Below are 25,451 nucleotides of genomic sequence, written 5' to 3'. Positions count from 1 at the left end.
TTTCACATAGAGGGTGCTGGGTGGCGAGCTGCCAGAGGTGGTAGAGGCAGGTACAATTGCAACATTTAAAAGACATTTGGACAGGTACGTGGGTAGGAAAGGTTTAGAGGGATACGTGCCAAATGCAGGCAAACGGGAATAGCTCAGGTCGGCATGAATGAGTTGGGCCGAAGAGCCTGTTTCTGAGAGAGATGATTCTATGACTCTAGGCTCTTCAGTTGGAGGAAAGGCTTCTCACCATCCATCATGTCAGTGTCTCTCTCCATCTTCTGGATTCCAGAAGGTGAAGAGGACATCGATGGTCTGTCTATGTTCGCCATCTCTGTAGCACCTGTAATGGGGTTTAGTGGTCTTAATGAAGTCCTGTAGAAGGTTTATAGTCTTTTCAGTTATTATTATCAACATTTATTAGTTTATTGCCATTAAAAGAATCCTCTTTTCCTATTCTCCTGCAAGTGAATAACTTCATTTTTTTTTGCTAAAATGCAGCTTCTTGCCCATTCACTCAGCTTTTTACATCCTCTTGCAGACTCTGCATCTTCCTCACAATTTGCATTCCCACCTGGGACATAAGATCATGAGAAATAGTAGTAGGTTTCGAGTTATTATATAATGCAGATTTATATCCATAATTAACTATCTTACATAAATTTTCCTGAAGTTTAGGCTGATACCATGGCTTTGAAGCAAGATAAGGGTGATGGATTTGTTCCAATAAAATCCATTGAATTCATCAAGAAAGTAAGTTGTTCTTTTTCTTTGTTCTAATGTGCTAAAGAAAATGTTGCTGTTTCCCAGCATTATACATTATGCCACCAAATATTCCATGGGAGCAAGATTTACAGAAGGGCTAAAGCGAGAAAATCTGTAACGGAGTTGAGTTTGGGAAAGAAAATGTATGACCATTTTGCTTTGGATCTAATAGAGACAAGTGAATATTTTCCTAATGGATAGGGACTAGGTACAGGTGGTATAAGTGTATGTATGTAGACTGCTAAAAGATAACACTAAAATAAAATAAAAATTCATAACGCTAAATGGGATATTGGCCTTTATCACAAGGAAATTTGAAATATAAAAGTGAGGAAGTGGTGCTTCAGTTATACAGAGGCTTGAAGAAGGAGGAAATAGTAGCTTTGGAAGAGGTACTGAATAGATTCACAAGTGTATAAAGGTTTAAAGAGTTAAATCTTGATGACAAGTTGAGTAGACTTGTTTTGCATTTCCTTCATTTTAATTACTAACCTCACTGGGATTTCAAAATGCTTTCCTTGTTACTGATAAAAATGAGGTATGTTGGGAGATGAGGTTACAAATGCCATTCCATTTTGAATTTGGATCAGAAGATAATGAAACCTTTGAACTGAGTTATTCTTTCTAAGTAAATTTTGATCTTACCAGTTTGGGAGATGGTATTTCATTAGTTTTTTATAACAAGGCACATGTTCAGTAGCACCCTTCACTGAAGAGCTTTTAAGGAGCTGAAATAATTGGAATGAAGATGTTCTGAAATGTACTTTAATATTTTAAAAAGGGTCTTCTTTTATCATTCTTGAAGAGATACTCCTCAAAAGGTACACGCAAGGAACATGTCCTCTTAAAGGATATTTTCTAATTTTGCAATACTATAAATAAGCCAACTGTTATTCTTTAAAGAATAAAACTCTCTTCTTTTCCTCTTAGGTGAATTATAGTGGTCTGTTATCAAGCCTACCATCTGGAGGGGTCAGTCTCCTCTTGGGGAATACGCGACCATTCATAGGCCGTTGCTGCTACACCTGTACTCCCCAAAGCTGGGTAATAGAAATGTATATGCTTACAGGGTACTGTAACTTGGGCTAGGGATAGCCTTTTGAACTCATTAGTCTTCTGCAGTTTGTGTGGCACAGATATTTAGGATGGGGGTAGGCTTAGTGTTTAGGGATGGTTGGTAGGTTGGGGTTGTGATTGGCAGGGTGAGAGCAGATGGTGAGGTGGGATTGATGGTATTGGCTGGAACAATTACTTCTGACCAATATCGAAGATAATAAAATGACCTAGAAAAATTGCACTATTGTGAACTTATTTTCTAAAATATGAATAGAATGTTTGACTTAAAATTCAGCATTCTATATTCTTGCATCATTTTTGCATATTGGATTTTGACTACAAAGGAATTTTTAAATTTTAATTTATACTTTATTCCCTCCAGTTTCTGCAGCAGGATCCCTCTCACAGTTTTCATACAGCTTCTATAGTTCTTGCAGCTTCTTTATCTTCATATCCTGAATACAGCTTCCTACAGTAAAGTTATCTTTTTATTTCAGGGCATGCTCTTCCATAATTACTTAACCTTGTTGGGATTTCGAAATGCTCTCCTTGTTACTGAGAAACAAACAAGGTATGTTGATAAATGAGGTTACAGAGAAGTTGTTGTTTTTGACTTTGGCAGCATTCAAGTCAGTAACGTATTGATCGAGAGGAAAATAGGTGAGAAATTCTTACTTATTTGGTCTTGAATGTACCACCTCACTGAGATTCCATTGATTTCCCTGGGACTTGCAGTGTGCTATTTGTAAATGTTTCCCAATATCTGAGTTTCAGGATTAGATTGTGAAAATTACAGTTACATGTCATGTGCATAACACTGGCATTATAGCATCTTTTGTAATATGACTTCTGGCCACCTTCGTTGCTTGCATCAATAGCCTGCACAAATATGAAGTCCCCACTCCACAGTACTAGGTTCTAGAATGATGACAAATGTTAATGTCCAAGAGTATTACACAAGTCTTGTGTGTATGGAGTGTTCTCTTGGTTGTTGGGTGATGGTTAGTATAACTGCACTTCACTGAGAGACTGTCTAAGCCATTGTTCAGTAACTAGGTAGTGAAGCCAGTGCTGGCAATTAAGCCTTGGTTGTGGCATGTTAGCAAGACTTGTGCACTAATGTGAATTGGAAGCATGTGGCACTTTGACTTGATTGCTCTCAACATGCTACAGACTGCTTAATTTGGTACACAGTAAAAAAGCAGTTGCACCAAATAACACTGTTCTCTGTAAAATATAGGTCATGCAGAATGGATGATGCAGTTTTGCTAGGTTGTGATGACGAATCAAACAAAATGAATCGGAATGAATTTTAGCCTAAGATATTTGTGTTCTAATACTGTCCATGCCAATAATTGATGGTTATGGTTTTTACATTGTTATTACATGATTTTCTGTGTGTTTAACCTGAAGTTGCACACCATATGTTATAGATACTTGTCTTTGCTCTCCTCTTCCACATATTTCACACTCAGCTGAAGATGGATTGAATCACCAGTACAGCAGGGAAACCCTTTGGCTGTGGGTGCACACCAACCCAATTTGCACTAATCCTACATTAATCCCATTCCGTTATTATCCCCACATTCTCTTCACCTCTCCCCCCCCCCCCCCCCCCCCCCCCCAATTTTCCCTTATACTCACCTTTACACTTGGGGCAATTTACAGTGGCCAATTAATCTACTAATCTGTACGCCTTTGGGATGTGGGATGAAACTGAAGGAAACCCACGGACACAGGGAGAACATGCAAACTCCACACAGATGGCGTCTAGGTCTCTGCTGCTCCAAGGCAGCGGTTTTACTTGCTTCACCACTGTGCTGCCCGTTGTGGCACAGTGGTGCTATTAAGTTATTACTGTCGTGCTGCTGCAGGTACCAAGGTTGGCTGGCTCGACGTCTCTGCTATATACTGTTTGTTGCTGAGCGCAGGGTTTACCCAAATGTACCTTTCCTGGAACACAAAATAATCAGCAGTGCCAGGTGAGAGCTAATGGTACATATGCCATTTCCACAAGAATATTATTCTATGATCCATCTTGTGATCTCTGCATTTTTTGAATGTGATAAATATGGTAAAACAATTGATACTTTTTGTACAGAGTGCAGGATGCTGTTAAGAACATACCTGACACCAATGTATCTGATCAGAAGTCACCTTGTAATTTGAAGAATGTGGTCTGCATCTTGCACCAAATCCAGGCTACAATCTCGCCCCTTGTACTCAGGTATGGGATGAATTTTTGACAATATATTGCCTAAGGTATACCAGTTGATGAAGCAGTGTACAAACAACATTGCATTGCTGCTCAGAACCTGCCTGAGAAGATGTGTTCCTTGCTGTTCTTGCATGTGGCTCGTCACAGTAAACCTGCATGTTAAAAATCAGTCAGTTATTAACTGGCCAACATGGCTTACTAATTGCAACTCAACTCGTAGGGACTCCCCAGGAACAGGATATGGATTTGTCACAGAATCATCCTGCTCAGGAATGGACCCCTGGGCCTACCATGTCCATTGTTAATCAAGTACCTTTCTGTATTAATCCCATTTACCAGCACATGGTCAATAGCCTTCTGTGCATTGGTGATTCAAGTGCTTGTCTGGATACTAAAATATTGTGAGGGTACCTGCCTCCACCACCAACTCAGGCAGCTTGTTTTGGATTCCAACCACTATCTGAACAGAAAAGTTTTTCCTCAGAACCACTCTCAACATCTTATCTCATACCCTAAACCTACACCCTCTGGTTTTAGATACCTTGACAATGGGGAAAAGTTTCCTTCTGTTTATGTCCTATGTCGTTTTGTATACTTCTCCTGGGTCCTCAGCTTCTTATGTTCGAAGGAAAACAAACCCAATCTATTTAGTCTCTATTCATAACTGGAAATCTCCATGCCAGGCAACATTCTAGTGAATATTCTCTGCACCATCTCCAGTACAGTAATGTCCTCCCTATAATGTGGCAATCAGAGCTGTACACAGTACTCCAGCTGTGGCCTAAGTAGTGTTTTATAAAGTTGTACCATAACTTCCTTGCTCTTACATTTGATGCCCTAGCAAATGAAGGCAGGTAGCCACATACCATCTTCACCAACTTGTTTACTTCTTTTGTTACTCTTAGAGACCGTTGGGCTTGTGGAGTCAATCTCTCTGTCCTCAATACTTCCTCGGGCCCTACCATTTGTTGTGTAAATCCTACCCTTATTTATTCTCTGAGTGCTTCACCTTGCACTTATCAGGATGAAATTCCATGTCCATTGTTAATCAAGTACCTTTCTGTACTAATCCCATTTACCAGCACATGCCATTGCTCTGCCTGTATTACAAATTGACCAATATCGCCTTGTAGCTTCTGACTAACCTTCTCACTATCAACCACAATACCAATTTTCATGTCATCTTCAAACTTGCTAATCATACCTTCTACATTCATATTCCAGATCTACAATATATATAACAAACAACAAAGGTCCCAACACTAATGTCTGTGATACACCACTGGTCACAGTATTCCAATGACATAAGCAACTCTTCACTGTCACCTGCTGCCTTCTATTATAAAGCCAGTTTTGGATCCAACTTGCACCTTGACATGGATCCCATAAACTCTGACCTTTTGGACCAGTGTCCCTTGAGACCTTGTCAAAGACCTTACAAAAATCCATGCAGACCACATCAACTGCACTGCCCTAATCAATGCATCTTGTTATCTCTTTGAAAAATTCAATCAAATCGGTCAGACATGATTCCCCCTAACAAAACCATGAGGAATACCTCTTTTAATTCCAGAAGCCCCTGCAGGCTAATGCCTCAATCTGTAGTTAAGCCCAGATTCTCTTCCATGCAGATTTTAGTTATTAAATTCCATCAGTGCTTGTGCGTGGTACTTGCGCAACCTTGGGCTTTAGCTGCACCAATCCATCCCAAGGTAGTCTCAGTTAGGGAAAGTTGGGGGTGTCCTTGTAGTCAGGTGTGAACCCTGTTTTACTGATTTTGTAACTTGGCAATAGCACATCTTGTGTATCATAAGCCATGGTGCAAGTCTGCACTTAATTTACTACACAAGTTTAAATTGTCACAAGTCAATATATAATGAAAAGACAATCACAGTGGTCCAAATAGATGGGATCTAGTTGAAGCTAGGGCCATATGATGCAACAGACATTTAACTTGAGTATTTTTACTCTTCTCAGAATGACCAGCTGGGTCCTGCTGAAAGTATTTAACTGGGTTTTTATAAATCTGCAAGTGCATCGAGGGCAAATTGAGATGCTACGGAAGGCAAGGGAAAAGGTAAGGTGTTGATTGTTTACCTGTTAGGAAAACTGTAGAAGAATAGGTTTTCAGTTTAAGGTTAAAAATATGCTGCCATTTCTGAATATATTGAAAGCTGTGTACTGTTAGGCTCTTTTTGTATGTGTGCAGCACCATTTCCTTGTGACAGAGTCAAGCTTTTGCTGCAGTTCTCATTACTGGCTGCTGCGTAGTTGTATTGTCTTGTAGATGTGTGCAAGTAAGTCATCAATGGGTTACCTGACCTTGTGGTCAACTGCTGTGGATGCACATAGCTCTACACTGTTAAATATTTGCAGCTACTTAATGGAACTATTCTGAAGAAAAATAACAATTTGGATTCAAGATTGGTTCTTTCAAGCAGAACTGATTGAAATGTATTTGTATTGTAAATGTTAGCGCATGTAATAAAGCAACGTTCATGTTAACCATGGCCCTATTTGAAAAATGTCATTGCACTGACTTTAGTAGTGTATGTTTTCAGATTATGAGATGATAATGTGGTGAATATTGATGCAAAGAATTATTTCTGTGATAAATACGGTAGAATATGTTTGTATTTTTGGCAGTATGATGGTCCGTTCATCTTTTTCCCTGTTCGCAAATCTCGTCTGGATTACCTGCTGGTGACCTTTGTCCTTTTCTGCCACAGTATCAGAGTCCCGTACATTACTTGTGGGGAAGATGTCCGGCTTCCATTTCTCAGGTGATACTACTTAAGTCCTCAAGCCATTGAGGGAATACAGAAAAAAAAATGCTCTTCTCAGAATAAAGAATCTTTGTGTATTATTGTGACAGGTATGGAGGTGTTGGTGCTAATCTGCAGCTCCGTGTACTATTACTAAGTAAATGTGAACAGAAGTTTTGTTTCTTGTCTGCTATTATATGCCTCATCCCATTCTTTCTTGAATTTGTCTATATTTTAAGAATGAATAGCTTGGAATTTCATGGTTTGAAGGTATCATGACTTTGACATCTTTGCCACATGTGTATCACTAACCTCTGCTCTTTAGTGATGGGGGTACTTCACCCTTCTAGATTTATCAGCTGTGCTGGCACGAATGGTCAGCTGGTTGCTGCTTGGTTCAGATCATCCAATCAACTGGTCAGCAAGGTTGATGCTAGGGAGAAAGTTGCTTCCTGACCCCACCCCTTCATTACATCAAAATCCAGTCACAGTTAAAACAGGAGTTGCAATAGTTAAGGTCGAAAGATTATTTTTAAAGATAAAGAAACTAGTTCATGGCTTCTTGCAACTTGCATAAATACAGTATGCAGGAACATACTTCAAACATGGCTGGTGTACTTCAGTGCCAGCAGCCAAGGATCAGAGGTCACAGTTTTGTGGTGCATATCATAAGGTCATGCCTGAAGCTTGTGCTGGTGAATGTAGTAGCAGCTTTGCTAGAAATGTCTCAAAATGTTTTTGATGCTACTCTGAAGGTGATCCTGTATGTATATGTGATGCTCTTTGTTTTGGTTCCTTTCAACTGGTCAGAACTCTGCTTCCGAGATTGGGAGGAATCTTCACAACACTGCATGGAACTAGGATCAGTCCCAGGAAGAATTTGTACAAGACTGTCTTAAATACGGTTAGTTGAAAAGCCGATTTTTGTATTGTCTCACTTATTAAAGAAAAATCTATTTCTTGCATCTTATGTCAGAGCCAACTTTAGTTCAAACAACATGAGCTTACCTGGATATGAACTTTGTTGGCACTTTCAACAGCTATAAAACTAGTCAATTTAAAATTCAAATGATCAGGAAGAAATCTCCTTGTGAGAATTGAATAGCGTTCCCCTCTTTCTCCCTGCCCCCACCCCCTTATTATGTAAAGTAACTCCAGCCAAATGACCACTTTCCACTTTAAATGACATGGAGATTTTTTACCAGAGTACTTTCCAGTGTTTAGAATGGTCTTGGTCTAGATAAAATGTTCAATCAGTACTGTGGTTTTATAGCAGTCTCCAACCTATTAACATTTGCCACGCATGTTTGTATAAAGTATACTTGGCTTTTCTGATAGTTTTCAATAAGAATCAGGGCTTGGAGCTGAGCAGAAAATTTGGGAAGGGGTTGTAGTTTGTTTAAGGAAGAAAGGAATTTAGACTTAAACAGATGAAACCTCAGGAATTTGGTTAAGATAAATTCCTCCAATGGTCTCTCAGCTTAACAAGCAAACATACTTCATTTTTTTCACTTACCCTAGCATGGCTAACAATATAAGCACGCCCTGTTACTGTGAACACTGTGCTATTGAAGTCTAGAAGCTAGACAAGCACAAACTTCCTTCCTCTAAAGTTGAACACACATGGCACAGTTGAATGTATTGACCCATTCCTGAAATGTTTAAAAACCAGACATTACCAGGTTTTCTCAGTCTTGCAACTAAGAAATACTGAATGAAATCCACAGTTGAAATAAAACCCTCAGCCAGAAACACAACCAGATCAGCCACAAATACTGTCTTCTGGGAATCCTCAGAAGATTTGTAAATATAAGAAAAAGGGTAATATTTTTAGCAGAGTTGCATCATCTATCAATCACATGATTGATACAAGTTTTAATCATTTGTGTATTTTTTTTCTTATGTGGCATGGGGTTGGGTGGATGGGGAAGAAGTGCCAAAAATTCAAGCATATTCCTTTTAAAAACCATTAGAATCACAACTCAGCAAATGAAGCATTGAGTCATACAACACAGAAAAGGCCCTTCGGCCCACCGTGACTATGCTGATATCAAGTGCCTATCTGTACTATTTCCATTTGCCTGTACTTCGTTCATAGCCGAAGCAGTCCATGCTTGCATGCGGTCAGGCTGAGTCAGCATTCAGACATGGGCTGATAAGTGTCAAGTAATATTAATGCCATGAAAGTACCAGGCATCTTGGATTAGAGAGAGCTTAACCAGCTAATCCTTGATATTGTCAAGTGCCCTATCATCAAAATCCATGGCTCATCCTTGACCAGAAACACAACTAGACCAGCCACATAAATACTGTCTGCTTCTCCCATCTAACCAACTAATTGTTGTCTTCTACATAATACGAGACTCTTCTGATAAGCCTCAATACCATCTTGCCCCCAACTCCTCCAGAGAGGTGGATTTCCTGCACATCAGCAACCCAGGAAAGTATCTCACCTGTAAAGAGTTCTGATGCCACAAAGCCTTCCTGCTGTCTGCAAGCCATAAGTAAGGAGATACTGGAATAGTGTCCACTTGCCTGGATGAATGCAGCTCCCTGCAGGTTCCCCTCCATTCTGACATGGAAATGTGCATCTGTACCTTCAGCATCACTGGGTCTACATTCTGGGGTTCGCTTGATGGCAAAAAGCTCTGTGGGAGTACCTTCACCAACAGTTCAGAAAGGTGGTTTTTCACCATTTTCTCAAGGGCACTTGGGGTTGGGCAATATTTGCTGGCCTTGCTGCAACCTTTACATCTTGGAAAATAAATAAATTGTAAAAAAAAGTTCTAAGGTTAGGGACTTGAATTAGTGATTAGTATGCAAGGGGTAGAGTGTACTCAAATCCCAGAGCTGAGTTGTAACCTTCCTTATCTCCTGTTAATAAAAATGCTTGTTGAACAAGGTTTAAAAGCACATAGTTCATAGATTACTGTTCTTCAGTCTGTCTGTGTTGCAGATCTAGAGTCTGGGAAAATAACCTTGCAGGTCAAAGGTAAAGTAGTTCTTGGCTGCAATCGTATGTTTCTCATTGCAGTGGTATTTAGTAACCATTAAAGGCATCTCATAGCTCTTTCTGAAGGGGTTCCTCGGGTAAATATCATTAACTCAGCTATGTTCAGCTGCTTGACTCATGACCCTCCTCTATCCAATTTGGAGTGGAAACGTTTGCTGACTATTGTAGTATGTGCATTTATTCACCAATGAAGAAAGCTGTGTTGGTTTTTTTCCAACTTGTTTTGTTCAGTTATGATTAAGTAAGTTTCAAAGCAAAATTAATTTGCCCAGCCACCTGGAGAGAATAAATGTAATAATGAACCAACCTTGCTTAGTGTTATCTCCAGTAACTGAGGAGATGAAGCTGATCCATGTCTTCCCTCAGATGGTCTTTAAACTACCTCATCCTTCATGGCCGAGGTAATTCAATTCATGCAAGTATTTCATGTCTCTGCTGATTTTTTGGATAAGAAATAGTTGGCTTGATGGGTGAGTAAATTGGGAAATTGTAGATTTAAGAAGTTGGAAGCATGCTCCTCTTTCTTCCCTGGGAAATGGAGATGAAGCAAAACAAAAATTTGGGCATTCGATGAGGTTTTATTTAGAGATGAAAGTTAAAATGTGGATATTTGTGAAATATGTAGATAACTGTTTTTATAGTTAAATTATTAACCTTTTTGTTTCAAAGAGAGGTAAAGCCAAAAATAGTCGTCATATGAATTATCTTGAAGTAAATTTTTTTAAAGCTTAACGCTCATAATCTGGCTGTGCCTCACTTTCTATTTCTTGGTCAACTCATTGAGAGATTAGAGAAATCCTTAAGTGATAGGATCTATTCAGATTATCTCAGAGTTTAGCTGTCACGTTGATATTGGATGATAGAGGTGCGCTTCTGGGAATAAAAGGCCATCTGTCCATCTACAAATTACAAATCACAGGTGTGATGGAAAGCTTGTTACTCATGATTGCAGATATCAAAGCTTGATACCATTGAGAGCAAAACTTACTGAACTAGCAGACTGGTCAGTGGACCTACACTTAATCGCCTAACTGAAATCACCAGGATCATGGGAACATTCTTACCTGCAAGTTGCACACCGATCCTAACTTTGATGTATATGCCAATCCATAGAATAAAATCCTGGAATTCTCTGAAGTCTAGGATAGCAAAGAGTGAAGGCAAAAATTCAAAGCAACTAGAGGTGGGCAGTATGATCAGACTTGCCGTTCTGCTCAAATCCGAAGAACAAATACATGATGGGTGTTAGTTCAGTCTACCTCTATGTAAGGTTCATAACAGATTGCAAATAACCAAAATAGGTTTAATTGTTTCAAACCTATCGTGAGTTGTTAGTGACTAACTCTCCTGTCTTTTGTTTATCGGTTATCTTGTATACTCAGGGTGCTAATCTCTAATTGGGAGTTCAGAAGTGTTTGGCGATAAAGGAGATTAAATATCTGGAATAAAAATGTATGGTTAACTTTCTGATGGTACATCCTTTCATCCATATCTCTTTAAAAAAGGGTTAATATTGTAAGTTCCTCAATGATTCAGGATGTTTCTCCACCAAAATGGACAACCAGGAAGACTTATTTGATTGGCTATGTCAAGCAATTGAATTGGTGTTGGAGCACTAAAATGGCCTTCATGCTTCTGGGTTACAGGTGATTAGATAAATAAAGCTGATTAGAACATAGAACAGTACAGCACAGTATGGGCCCTTCGGCCCACGATGTTGTGCTGACCTATGTAAACCTTATCCACATTCAATCTATCCCCCTCTCTCCTTCACCTCCCATAACCCTCTATATTTCTTTCACCTATGTGCCTTATCTAAGAGTCTCTTAAATGACCCTATCATATCGGCCCCTACCACCACCCCGACAGTGAATTCCAGGCACCCACCACTCTCTGTGTTGGGGGGAGAAAAGACCCTACCTCTGACATCTCGCCTGAAATTTCCTCTGCGCACCTTAAATGGACGACCTCTACTATTGGCCATTACCACTCTGTCTATGCTTCTCATAATCTTATAAACCTCGAATCTCATCCTTCGTCGCTCCAAAGAGAAAAGCCCCTAACTTGCTCAACCTCTCCTCATAAGACATGTTCTCTATTCCAGGCAGCATCCTTGTAAATCTCCTCTGCACCCTCTCCAAAGCTTCCACATCTTTCTTATAATGTGGCAACCAGAGCTGAACACAATATTCCAAGTGTGGTCTAAATAGAGTCTTATGGAGCTGCAACGTTACATCTCGGCTCTTGAACCCAATACCCCAGCTAATGAAGGCCAGCACACCATACGCTGCCTTAACCGCCCTATCAACGCGTGGCAACTTTGAGGGATTTATGTACTTGGATCCCAAGATCTCTCTGTTCCTCCACACTGCTAAGAATCCTGCCGTTAATCTCGTACTTTGCCTCGTACTCTTTGCTGTCAAGTCACCCCCTGCTAGAAGCACATGGGGAAATTGAACAAAGTTCAGGATTGGTTTGATTGTAATCTTCCCTAGATACCATTAGAGGAATAAAGTTTGCCTTGTGCAGATAGATCAGCCACACAACTTTCAAAAATATGCTTGGGTGTGTAGAAGAAGAGGGCAAAAGTTTGGGGAAGGGCACAGAGGGTGTGAGGTTTGGGGAGGGCAGTGGAAATGAGCATTTTTGTTTTCCTTATACTCTATGTCTGATAGAGCAATCTGGTGCCAAGAATTTTTTTATATGAAAGCAAAAAGCCCTACTGCTCTGATTATTGAATGATATTTTGTGAATATTAACATATTTGATTGCCAGTCAGAAGGAATTCTTCTATCTTGCTCTCTGTGTCCAATATTGCAGTATGTGGAGAAATTGCTGAATGAACAGCAGAGTCTGCTGGTGTATCTGGAAGACCCGGTTCAATCTTGCGGTCGTCCCTGTCCCACAGGACTGGAGTGGCTAGCACGAGTGGTTGATGCTTTTCATAACCGTTCCATATCAGATGCTGTACTGATACCTGTGGGTGTCTCTTATGATCGTATTGTTGAGGGAAACTGCTATGAACAGATGGTAAGATTGTTTCTTTGCTTACTAGTAGAATAAGTTGAGTGGTTTTTAGGTTTTGTATTATAAAGCCTGCTTGTGTTCTAATTAGCAAGATTTCGATGTACAGTACATGACTAATAAGGATATCTTGAAAGGAAATTGGTTCTATTCAAATATGCATTCATAGTTATTCCCCTTTGTTGAAACCCCAACTTTTAACAGAAATGAGCTTCTGAAATTGTTCCAATAGTAAAGTACAGCAAAGGAACAGGCCCTTAGTGTCAAACATGAAGCCAAAGTAAACTAAATCTCTTCTGCCTGCACGTGAGCTATATCCCTCTCTTCCCTGCATATTCATGTGTCTATCTAAAAACCTCATAAACATCACTACCCCTGGCAGCCTGTTCCAGGCACCTATCACTCTCTGTGTGGGGGGGAATAAAACTTGTCCCGCGCATCTCCCTCTCACCTTAAATGCATGTCCTCTAGTATTTGACATTTCTACCCTAGGAGAAAAGGATTCTGATTGTCTACCCATCTATACCTCTCATGGTTTTATAAACTTCTACCAGGTCTTCCCTCAGCCTCTGACACTCCAGAGAAAGCAACCCAAGTTTGTCCAACCTCCTTATTGCTCATATCCTCTAATCCAGGTACCATCCTGGTAAACCTCTGCTCTATTTCCAAAGCTTCCTCGTCCTTCCTGTAACGGGGTGACCAGAATTGCACACGATGGTAAAGGAATAAAGAGTCTGTAATTTGGTTGTACTTCTTGCACCTCAAAGCATTTCACTGCCAGTGGACCACTCTCAAGAGCAGCTGTATTTCTCAGCTCACCTGACATTCACTTTGCACTATTCCACAAAAAGCAAACCTTTTGTTGAGAGGAATAATATGGTGAATTTCTTGCTCTTCAAGCAGTCATTTAGGACACTTTCTGTTCACCTAAGCAGGCAGATAGAACCATAGTTTGACACCTCTTAATCTTGTTGGTTCAATTTATAGTGCCTTTCTTTCTTGGTATTGTGTTCAACTGTTCATTAATATCACGTGCTCCAGTCCTGCTGTCTACACTCAAGCACCAGCTGAACCAAACTTGCAGTGTGACACTGGCCAGAATTATTTTGATCATGTCATCTCTTTTTAGTAGCTTTGTCAGCCAGTCTCAACCTGGGGAGCAGAAGATGTGCTATATTTACCATAAGTATTCCTTGGCTAAAGAGGAAAATTTGGAGTAACCTTTCCACTTGTGATCAGTATCCTCTGACGTTTGGAAAGTGTATGACATTTGACATGAGGAACTTGTGTGGTCTTTGCTCAGAAACCTACAACAGACATTTTTTTTATTGATATTTGCAATCCAGACTGACTTGAAAAATGGCCAAGAGTGAGAGGTACAGAAAGGTATCTGGTACCTTTTTCCGAGCAAGAGTTAATGGTTCAAAATTCACCCTGCTGTGAGTTTTAAAAAAAAAGCATTGAGGAAACTTACATTTAGCATATTATGCCACTTATGCACAATTAATATGCCAGACACAAGATCCTAATAGTAACATTTACATTTTGCCTGCATGTCCTCTTAGGCTCCTTTGCATTGCGGCACTTGCAGATATTCTGTCTCAGAATTTTCTGCTTTTATATCAGCATTCCAAGCTACCAAAGCCAGAGCCTTTATCAAAATTGCTTGGTGCTTTTAGTTGAAAGTCATTCACATTTTCAAAGTGAGTGACGTAATGTTCTACAGTGACATGAAAGGAATTTATGGTTAGCATCTTTGTGAGAGGGTAGGAAAATTTTTAAGGAAAAACATAACTATTGATGAGGATGTGTGCGCTCTCACATCCAAAATCTCAACCCAGTCTGTTAAGTGCTAATGTGCTCATTCTTAGTCTGTATATGTCCAGGAGTGTCCTTAGCAGTGGTTACAGAAATTGTATATGTGTTGCACTGTGCAGGATACCAGCAGGACTACAGTTTTTGCAGCAATCTGTTGGATGCTCAGATTTCTACAGAAGAGCTATGGCTGCATTCGGGTGGATTTTGGACAACCATTTTCATTGAAGGTAGGGTCTAGGTTAGTTCATGTCTGTCTATGTGTCGCTATGTATTAAAAACACTATTCAAATGTTACTCTTTGTTTAATGGTTAATTTGGCAAATCATTCAGTGAAATAGACTGATTTCAGTCTAATGTGCATTATTTCATCAGTATGTGTGTAGCAAAGTAAAGGAACCTTGGATACTGCTAATAAATGTGTTTCTGCGAAAGATATCGCAGAGCTTTTGAAATTTCCAAGATAGTCCATTGCTTTTCATGCCAGTTGAAAAACAACAATCCAGCTTGATCCCATCTTCCCTGTAAAATTGTAGATTAAATGTATATCCAGGTACTTTCTGAAAATGTGATAATGATTTATGCCTCGACTATCCTTCCAAGTAATGAGTTCCAGACCCCTCACCTCGCTGTCCCCTAGGTGCAGAAAATTATTCTCAATTCCTTTGATTAGAAAGGATTTTTGCAAGCTTCCTTATGCATATTGCCTGAGATTATTAACCTTCCCTATTAAGGGAATTAAGTATTTAATATCCTCATGGTTTTGTACACAGGTATTTTTGCAGCTTTTTGCTAACCCAGCTGAGTAAGTGGGCGTGAGATGGCAGATGCACCATAATGTGGAGATGAAGTTATTTGCTTCAGTGGACAAAACAGGCAGGGTATTTTTATTATATGGTGAGAGATTGGCAAATGTTGATATTCAAAGGGGAATAGGTGTCCTTGTTCTCAAGTCACTGAAACATGCAGGTGGAGCAAGTGATAAGGAAGGCAAATAGTATGTTGGTCTGTATTATGAGTACAGGAGTAAAGATGTTTTCTTCAATTATATAGGACTTTGAGATTGCCCCTGGAGTACTGTGTACAGTGTTACGGACTCAGTGAATGTCCCTTTAAGATAGAGTGTGTGTGTGTGTGTGGGGCGTGCTTACGTCAATAGAAGATAAAGGACGTAATGACGTTGTTGAAGAAGCAGAAGAAGGAGAGAGAGAGAAGGGAAAGAGACACCAGCCTGCTAGTTTTCTCTATCGATGGATGAGAAACAATAACTGTGTCTGCCACTGAAATCCATGTATGGAAGTTGGAAGTAATCCGGTGGAGTTCACTTTATTGCTGACCTGTAGAAGGAAACAGGTATTTGTGTGTGGACGACCACGATTCGGATGCTTTTCGGGGTGAGGAAGTCACTACCGAGTAAACACTGAAGTGTCGTTTGGGTTCCATCGTGGAACATTTGGACTTCGTAATTACTCTCTCTATGTTTCTCTACGTCTACGTCTTATCTTCAGACGACAGTGGTTGTTGAAGAAGCCTTTGCTCATGTTTCACCTTATGGCTTGCGGAACTGAACTTTAAGAACCATTCCTGGACTTGGAGTTTGGGACTTTGCCACACACACACACACGAAGAGTTTAGTTTTTGGGGTTAACGTTCGAGGTTTAACATTTTTGAATTCTAACATACTAACGTTTTTACTTCTATTTTACGTATTATCATAAGTAGTGATTAATAAAATAGTTTTTGACACTGAATCATGCTCGGTGTGTTTCTTATGTTGCTGGTTCGTGACAACAGTTTTGGTCTTTGCTGGAGAAGGATGCACACCATAGAGGAAGTGCAGCAAAGATTCACTGGATTGAGTAGATTAGGCTTGTTCTCTAGAGTTGAAAAGAATGTGAGGAGATCTCACTGACACAAAATGCTTATAAGGCTGGACAGGCTGGATGCCAGAAGGATGTTTCCTCTGACTGAGGAAACATCCACCACCCTCTACATGAAGAAATGAGGGGTCTGGGACCAGGGGTCACAGTCTCAGAATAAAAGGTAAATCATTTAGGACTGAGATGAGGAGAAATTCCCTCATGTAGAGGGTGGTGAATCTTTGGAAATCTCTAACCTGGGGGGCTGCAGAGGCTCAGTCATTGAGTTCACTCAAAACTGATAGATTTCTAGCTATTAAGGGAATCAAGCGGTATGGGGATAGTACAAGAAATTGGTGTTGATAGAAAGTCAGCGATGATGTATGAATGGCTGCAGTCCCAAAGGACCAAATTGCTTCCTCCTTATTTCTTACTAGAGATACCTTGAGAGAGTGGCAATTTCTTCTGAATGATTCATTAGTTTATGTAGGTAGGGGGCCTAGTCTGGTGTCTGTTTGTAGTATCTGGTTTATTTGTGTTTTCTGTCCTCCAGGATTACCTCGAAAATGAAGGTATCCATTTCCGTACTTCTGCAATTCCACTACAGAGAATCTTGCTACCATGTGTACTTGGATACAGGTGAGAAACAATCTTATGAGTTAATCATCAAGTGAGTTGGTTGACCATCTTCATGGCAACGCTACCTTATAGTGTGTATTCAGTCTGTTAAATAAAAGACTCCATTTATTGGGTAATTGTGGAATAAATGAAAACACAACTTCATTTTTCGTAATTTTCTTACTTGAAATGTATGTTAGCTGCCAGTGTGTAAGTATTAGCAGTCTTCAGGTACCTTGTTCAAATCTGGTCTGCTCTCAGCTATTTATGGTGGTCACAGATACAGTTCATTGAGCGAATGTGAAGCAATACATTTCATGTGAAAGAGAACATTGTTTAGAAAGATATAAAAATTGAAGCTTATTTCCACTGCACAAGAAAAGGTTAAGAGTGAAGCTTTTAACAGAGTCAACTGTAGAAGATTGTTTCTGTTAGTTAGCAATCATTAAGCTGGGGGCATTGTCTTAGGGGTTAGCATTACAAACATGAAGAGGGAAACTAAGAAATATGTTTCATTGAGATATTATAAGATGGCATGCTTAATTACTGTTGGCCTTTGAGGCAGATACTGTATAATTTAAGAAAAAAATGAAGAACATTAAGTTCCCTCAAACTTCAGAAAAATGGGGTTTAAAATTAAAATTGACTTCTTCAGCTATACTCACTTTCTCCAGATCAACGGTATGTCTATGGGAACATGTGGGTCCAAGCTACGCCCAATCCATTGTGGCATGTGTGGAACGCTCTGTTTCAGTCCTGTTTGGGCCACTTCTGTAAACATTTTTTTCCAATACATCAGCAACTGTATTGGTACAGCTGCCTGCACTCATACAGAAGTTAAATATATCATCACTTCTGCTGGCAATTTCCACCCTACTCCCTCCTTCATGTGTTCCACCTCTGACTTATCTTCCCTTTCTAAATCTCTTCACCACCAACTCGAGGGATAGGCTAGCCGTAACCATTCACAGCTCCATAGACGACTCCCACAGCTGTCTCGACTATAGCTCCTCTCGCTCAGCTTCCCATAAGGATTCCATTCCATTCTCTCAGTTCCACCATCTCCATTGTATTTGCTCTGATGACTAGACATTCACACAGATGCCTCTGAGGCATCTTCATTTTGACTGAACTGTAGTTAACGAAGCCTTGACCTCATCTATTTTCCACACTCTGTTCACACACACTGGACAGAGCAAAGATGAAGTTCCCCTTGTCCATCTTCAATGAAATTCCACCACCAAACCCATCTCCCCTTTCAGCATTTAGAACAGGCTGTCCACTTTGCAACTCCCTGGCCTGTGGTTCTGTTTCAACGAACCGCTCCCATTCTTATGACACTTTACCATGCAACCACGTGAGATGCAGCATCTGTCCTTTCACTTCTTCCCTTCCCACCATTCAGGGACCCAAATAGTTCTTCCAGGTGAAGCAGCGATTCACTTGCTTGTCGTCCGACCTAGTGAGATGTTTGTGTTCACAATGTAGTATCCTCAGTATCGGAGAAACCAAACGCAGATTGGGTGACTGATCTGTGGAGCATATGTGCTCACTCTGCAGGGGTGAATCTTCCTGTTGCCTGTCACCAATACTGCTCCATTCCACCCTCACTCTGACCTATTTGTCTGTGGTCTCCTGCACTGTTATACTGGGGCCAAGGAACTGCACCTCATCTGGGCATGTTGCAGCCTTCCAAACTCAAGATTGAATTCTACAACTTCAGGTAACTTGCCTTCTCTGCCTGCGTCAGAGCTGTGATATTGGATCCGATTTTCACTCTCAACCATACTTGTCCTACAGCTCTGTATTTTACATTCCTTTTGTGTTCTTGCTCTCTCACTGTCCTCATTTCGTAACTTTCATGTTCCTTTGCTCGCGCTCTCATTGCCCTGTTGAGGAAATGACCTTGTTTACAGCTTATTCCCCATGACAAGCCTGGCCTTGCCTTATCAGAGATGATCTCTTTATCCTATCCCTTTGCCACCTTCTCTGCAACTTAAAACCAACTTGTTTTCTCTTTCCCAGTTCTGTGGTCTTTGACCTGAAATTTTACCTCTGTCTTTCTACCTGCAGCCTGACCTGCTGCGTGGTTCCAGCACTTTGTTTTTATTTCAAATTTTCAGCCTCAGCAGTTTTAATTTTCATTTAAAGAAATGGCTGTAGGAAAGATAAGTAATTGGTTTGTTATAAATTCTCTGATTCAAGATGCAATTTTAATTAAATTAATACAGAAAACACAATAACATGATGGGATGTTATTCGACCTGAGAAAATGGGGATTCTTAAGCCATTCCCTTCAGATGATTTGGCAATACCAGTGCTCTCAGTCCTATTCCCACTCTCACTCTGATCTATCTGTCAGTGGTTTCCTGCAGTTATCACGAGGCTCAATGCGAGCTTGAGGAACAGAGCAGTTAGAGCAGCAGTACCCGGCTGCTTCTTGCATACTCTTTTGAAACCCAGTGAAGGAATGCAAGATAACGTGGATAAGAACCTGAATGTTAAAGATCAAAAAATACAGTAATCACTCAAGTAAAGTTGTGATTAACCTAACCTAACGTTACTTTTCTCAATGGAGATTGGTTCCCTGTTGATTGTAAAATAAACTTGGAAAAACCAGAGCTGTGTAGGACAAGTTCTTAGTATCTTGATAAAAGGCATTCTATTTCAGCTCTGATTCTGTGTACTGCGAGAAGTCTCAGGACTGGCTTTTGAATAATGAAGGTTGGACTCAACTCAGCAAACGTCACCAAGCACTGGTGGCTGATCTGGGAAAGCACGTGCTTTACAGTAAGATTGACTGACATTCATAAACACTTGCCATGGCTAATTGAGGACACTAACTTTACCACACGTTTCTTCATCTATCCAGTTATTTCATTAAATTTGTTGCTCGTTTCACATTGTTGAACACAATGAATTTCACTGTTTAATATCAGTGCAGAAAATATGTTATTCTGGCTGTGAGTACTTTAGTGATGTAACTTGTGACTGGGACAAAAGTTTAGTCAGGCTCTGGTCTGCATGAAGTTGTGTCTTGATTATATTGCTATGGCGTCCTTGTCCTCCCAGCAGGTTGAGGTTTTGTGTGTTAGAATAGCTTGAACTGAACTCACATGGGGGATAAAAAAACTTGTGAATTGTATCCAGAGTGGACCTTGGAGTTGGTTCACCTGTGGTTTGGAAGTGAATCATTAAATGGGCCTCAATCCTACATGAGGTGTTATTCTTAAAGAGCTGCTTGATCCCATCTGACCTAATTGCTTAATTCTCTTGGTCCTGCTGAGTACCATTAAACTGAATTGGTGTAGTGTCTGGTTGTGCCCACCTCTGTCTCGACAGAGTGCTGATTGTTTTCTGTCCAAATGCTTTACGTCATCTCATTCCTTTTTTTTGTCATATTGGAAGATTGAGGCTTTCCTGCCCACCCTCTTTCTCCCCCCCCCCCCCCCCCCCCAGGTTTTTAAAGCTTGCCTCTTAACTCCCAATGCATCTCTTTAAGGCTGCATTAAGTTGATTTCTTTACTTGTTTCTGGAATCTTTATCAGTTTAAAATATTGGGTATTTGAACAAGCACAACAGATTATCTGAAAGCAGCCTGTAATTTGTGTGTGAAGCTTGTCATTGAGTCATACGGCACAAGCAGGCCATTTGGCCCACCACGTCTATGCCAACTGGGATCTATACTAATCCCATTTGCCTGCATTAAATTCGTATCCTTATATACCTTGTGTGAGGAATTCATTACTTGTTAGGTGGTCAAAATAATCCTGTTCAGGACAAATGCAATGTAGTTATGTCCTTGTGCAGGGGAACTAAGCTGTTGTGGAAAACCCTGCATTCTCAAGGAAGATGTTTGTGTTCCCAAGGAAGCAATGATGTGGTTAATAATTATTGCCAGAGCTTTAACACCTGAAGCCAGCAACTTTTGACAGCAGTCTATAAGTTAGAAATAGGGGCATTGATTACGGAAGCGTGTAGGTCATAATAAAACCTTTGTATGTCCTGGAGTTTACTGTAACATCCTGGGTATGTGCTTTGAGAAAGTATTGCAAAGATTTTGTAGAGGATGCTGAAGAGGATTACCAGGATAATTCTAGGGATGAGGGGTGGAGTTGTGTGATGAAACTCTAGAAAATTACATTGTTTTCCATTGATTAGAGAAGGTTAAAGGGGAAACCTAAAAGAAGTCCATTATGGCAGAAAAGCATAAAGCAAAAAAAAACCACATTATCCAAATAGTTGAAGATTAAAGAGCACTAAGATGGAAAGGTGCAAAAGCCTGGTATGTAGGCACTGCAAGTAATTGGGAAAGCTAAAAGAATGCAACACAATGGAACATTATTTTTGAGAATTGAACACAAAAGTGGGGAAGTTGTGCTTTGGTAATTTAAGATGCTGGCAATCGAAAGTCATGGCTTTTAAGTAATTTGGAAGTGAATTAAAGGAGATTTGAGAAATTACTTTATGCAGAGATGTATCTGGTTAAAAATTGATAGAAATTGGATTCTGTGGAACTTTCGAAAGGTAGTTAGGGAAATTGCATGGTAATTAGTGCAGAATCCAAGTTGTAAGACTGAACTAGACACAAGCTCGTTCTGTGAATAACCATTAGGCTGATTGATTCCATGTGAACAGCACTCGGTGGGGGGAGCTGTGGGCTGTGATTTGGTGAAACTAACATCCAATCTTTCCTGCCCGACAGCTGCAACTTGCTGCTCAGCTGTCATGTCGACCACCCTCGTGGCCTGCCTCCTCCTCCACAAGCACCAACAGGTAGGCTGTTGTTTCCATTGTTGCACCAAGTACACTGACACTGAAAATAAATCCTGAGAGGTGTGCAGCTGCAGCATTCCTCCTTATTGGAGTGAGCAAAATAGAATCAATAAACCTTATAAGGAGGCCCTGTTATTTCTCTTCAAGAATAGTTTCATCATTTGCATTCCCCAGTCCTTCTCTGTGGTTTCTTCCTATTCAGTTGCTCTTTGAAAGTTACAATTGAAAATATTTCTGCTATTCTTTAAGGCAGTGATTTCAAGTTTATGGCTACTTTGCTTTTTGCTGTTGGATGTTTTCTATGTATTGTACATACCCATTATGTTAATTCAACCGAGTGCCTTTTCACAGGGTGTCTTCCTTACCACGTTGGCAAAGGATTTCTGCTGGCTAATGAATAAAGTTCTTGCAAGACATTTCGATGTGGGTTTTTCAGGGAAGCTCCAGGACATAATGCTGCATGCCCTTTCCTTGCTGAGAGATTGTGTGATGTTCAGGAGCTTTTCGCTGACCAATCTCATTGTGATACCAAAGACAACCAAAGAGGCTGTAAAACAGCTTAGTTTTTATAGCAATGCTATCCTCCCTGTCTTTATCTGTGAAGCTGTGGCTGGTAAGTGACTCTGATCTATGTGTTCAGTAAAAATACAAATGCCAAAATTTGCAGCAGGTTGTTCAGGTTCTGAGAGAGTTTAGAATGACGTTTTGAGTAAGAACCTTCAATCTACTTTCCTATTAAAGGATTATGCCAAGAACATAATTATGCCTAGTACCTGGTGCTAACTGACCAACTGTGCAGTTCCTTATTTTTTATTTGCAATATTATAGTTTATTGTCTGTTTTACTTTTCTCAGTTTTGAATTGATCTGGAGAGTACTGATGGATTTTTATGCTAATTCACAGCTTTGCTAGGTTTTGTTACTCCGGTTGAAGGTGCTGTGTGGGAGTAAGCCGTCCCATGGAAAGGAACAAAACGTAAAGCTGTTGATGCCCCAGTTGACTACTTTGTTGCCTGATTACGGGAGAATTGCTGGCTGACAAGGAGGATGTGAATGGGGATGTGAAACATGCAGTGGTTAATACACTATACAACTGACAGGGCAAGATTGTACTGTGGATTGTTTCTGTATTTAAATTGTTTTTCATATTTCTTCTCAGCCTGTGCTTTAAGTTCCCTTTTGAGGGAAGTGGCTAGGCACGTGACAGACTGGGACTCCAATGTGGAGGTTGTAATCAGCCAGGAAGAACTTATCTGCAAAACTGTTCAGTTGTGTCACTTGCTGCCCAGTGAAGTCCTACTTCTACCAGTAAGAGCGAAATCTACTTTACAGATTTTCAAAAAGCACATGTTGTTTTGGAAAATAAGAGATTTTAAGTGAAGGGAATTGGCAACATTGATTTTGATGTCAATACAGAGTTAGAAGTCACTAAAGGGACTGTACATGGAAGCCAAACATTCGTAGATGTTTTTTGAAGAGGTAATACACCTGACAGATGGGGGAAGGCAATGATGTAGTGTGCCCAGAGGTTTTGATCAAATATCACACAGAAACTGTCTAGAAAGTTAAAGGATATGAAAATAGGTGGATGATAGCAAATGGATTATTATGTGGATACGGGAATTGGCAAAAGGTGTTGGGCATTTAGCTTAGAGATGTCCTACAGGGTTCATTAATGGGACAACTCCATTGACTGTACAACAACGATTTGTTCAATACCAAATTGATTGGTGTTGAAATCTGTTTTTAAAAAAAAATCAAATCAGTTAAGAAGGTTGGAGGCTGGGTGTTGTGCAACAAGTGACTCATCATCTGACATCCCAAAACTTTTCGGCCATCTGTAAGACACAAGTCAGGAGTGTGATGAAGTGCTGTCCACATGCCTGGCTAGGTGAAATTCCAGGAGTACCCTCCAAGCACTCAAGAAGCTCAGCACCATCCAGGTAGCCCGTCAACCACCTTAAACATTAATTTGCTGCACCACTGGTGTACAATGACACTAGTGTGTACTGTCTAATGTATGATGAAGTCACTTGGGTTACTCTGATAGCACCTCTCAAACCCATGATTCCTACTACCAGGAAGGACAAGAGTTCAGGCACATGAGAATGCATGAGGAATTCTCTCCAAGTCACACTGTCCTGACCTGGAAATATATTATCATTCCTTCACTGTCACTGGGTTTAAATCCTGGAACTCCAACCACAGCAGAACTATGGGAATCTTCACCACTGGGACTGCAGCATTTCAAGGCACTGGGTCAGCACCACCTTCTCAATAGCAGTTAGGCGTGAGCAATAACAACTTTTAGAAGACAGTTGGACAGGTACATGGATTGGAAAGGTTTAGAAGGTTATGGGCCAAACTCTGGCAAATGGGGCATCTTGGTTGGCATGGACCAGTTGGGCTGAAGGGCCTGTTTCCATGCTGTATAACTCTGTGAAATAAACCTAATAAAAGCTGGCCTAGCCAGTAATGCCTAGATCCCAAAAAATGAATACATTAAAAAAAAATCAGTGACTGTCCCTCTTCTGTCGTTATTGATAAAGCAGCAGAAGATGGTTGGACCTAAAATACTGCCCTGAGGAACTCCTGCATTGATGTCGTAGGGCTAAGAGGTTTGATTTCCAACAGCTATTTTCATTTTCCCTTCTACAAAGTGTGAATCCAACCATGAGAGTGTTTTCGCCTTGATGCCCACTTTTACCACATTGTTAATTTACCAGAGCTACTTGATCAAATGCTACCTTGATGTCAATGCCAGTCACTCTCACCTCACCTCTGTCTATGCTGGCATACTCAACCTGAATCCCAAAATTGTAATATTCTCAGTCTTGTGTGGATTGTTTCTTTGCCTCGCTTCTGTCTATCCTCCTCCAGTATTACAACTCTTCACATCAGCCCTCCTTATGCAACCCCCACTTCTTTCAACTCATTCATGGTGGCTATACCTTCAGCAGTTCAGGTTCTGACATCTGGAATTCTCTCCCTAAACTTCTCCACATTCCTTTTCTCTTCTAAGATTCTTAAACTCCACACGTTTAACCAAATCAAACTTGATTTTCTTTGCTGTAGCATTGATTTCTGGTCTGATTAAACTGCTATGATAAACACCTTAGGACATTCTTTCCAGGTTAATGCATTACATCGACTGAATTTGTTTATCCCTACCACATAGTATTGAGTGAATCTTTTATCTGTAAAATCAGAACAGAAGATTTTGTTGTATGCAGAGCTGTTCTCTGGAAAAATAGAAGCAGGCTTTTTATGAATAATGGTCTTTGCCTCTTTCTAACAATTTCTCTTTTCAAAATGTGCTTTCAATTTTTGCCCTGTGTTTTCCATAACTGCCTGTAATTTGCTTAAACTCCTTTCAGCCTTGCCAGTCGGTGTACCAGTTTTCACAGGAAGCAGTGGACAAACTCACCTACTGCGAGATTCTCATTGTGGAGGAGGTGAGAGCTTATTGTAGTGTGTGTAAAGGCTGGTTACTGGGGCCTCTTATTTTGTTTAGAGAGGGGGTAGGGAAAACTTGAATTCACTAATGGTATATAG

The 25,451-nt window shown here is 40.3% G+C and overlaps 1 protein-coding gene across 1 annotated transcript in view; it reads left to right on the top strand.

Moving 5' to 3' along the window:
• The window catches only part of gpat2 (glycerol-3-phosphate acyltransferase 2, mitochondrial), a 57,507-nt gene that overhangs the window by 12,006 nt on the left and 20,050 nt on the right, over positions 1-25,451 (top strand). Inside the window, exons 3-18 of the mRNA XM_052040754.1 lie at positions 667-741; positions 1,684-1,797; positions 2,307-2,380; positions 3,684-3,791; positions 3,911-4,036; positions 6,005-6,104; positions 6,674-6,810; positions 7,603-7,696; positions 12,626-12,835; positions 14,767-14,874; positions 17,057-17,142; positions 19,793-19,911; positions 21,827-21,897; positions 22,249-22,510; positions 23,056-23,204; positions 25,274-25,351. Of these exons, the coding sequence (XP_051896714.1) occupies positions 667-741; positions 1,684-1,797; positions 2,307-2,380; positions 3,684-3,791; positions 3,911-4,036; positions 6,005-6,104; positions 6,674-6,810; positions 7,603-7,696; positions 12,626-12,835; positions 14,767-14,874; positions 17,057-17,142; positions 19,793-19,911; positions 21,827-21,897; positions 22,249-22,510; positions 23,056-23,204; positions 25,274-25,351 (1,911 nt within the window). The remainder of the gene's footprint in view (positions 1-666; positions 742-1,683; positions 1,798-2,306; positions 2,381-3,683; positions 3,792-3,910; positions 4,037-6,004; positions 6,105-6,673; positions 6,811-7,602; positions 7,697-12,625; positions 12,836-14,766; positions 14,875-17,056; positions 17,143-19,792; positions 19,912-21,826; positions 21,898-22,248; positions 22,511-23,055; positions 23,205-25,273; positions 25,352-25,451) is intronic.

The sequence above is a fragment of the Pristis pectinata genome, chromosome 29 (genome assembly GCF_009764475.1).
Source record: "Pristis pectinata isolate sPriPec2 chromosome 29, sPriPec2.1.pri, whole genome shotgun sequence".
In the NCBI taxonomy this organism is placed as follows: domain Eukaryota; kingdom Metazoa; phylum Chordata; class Chondrichthyes; order Rhinopristiformes; family Pristidae; genus Pristis; species Pristis pectinata.
This window is presented reverse-complemented; position numbering and strand designations above follow the sequence as displayed.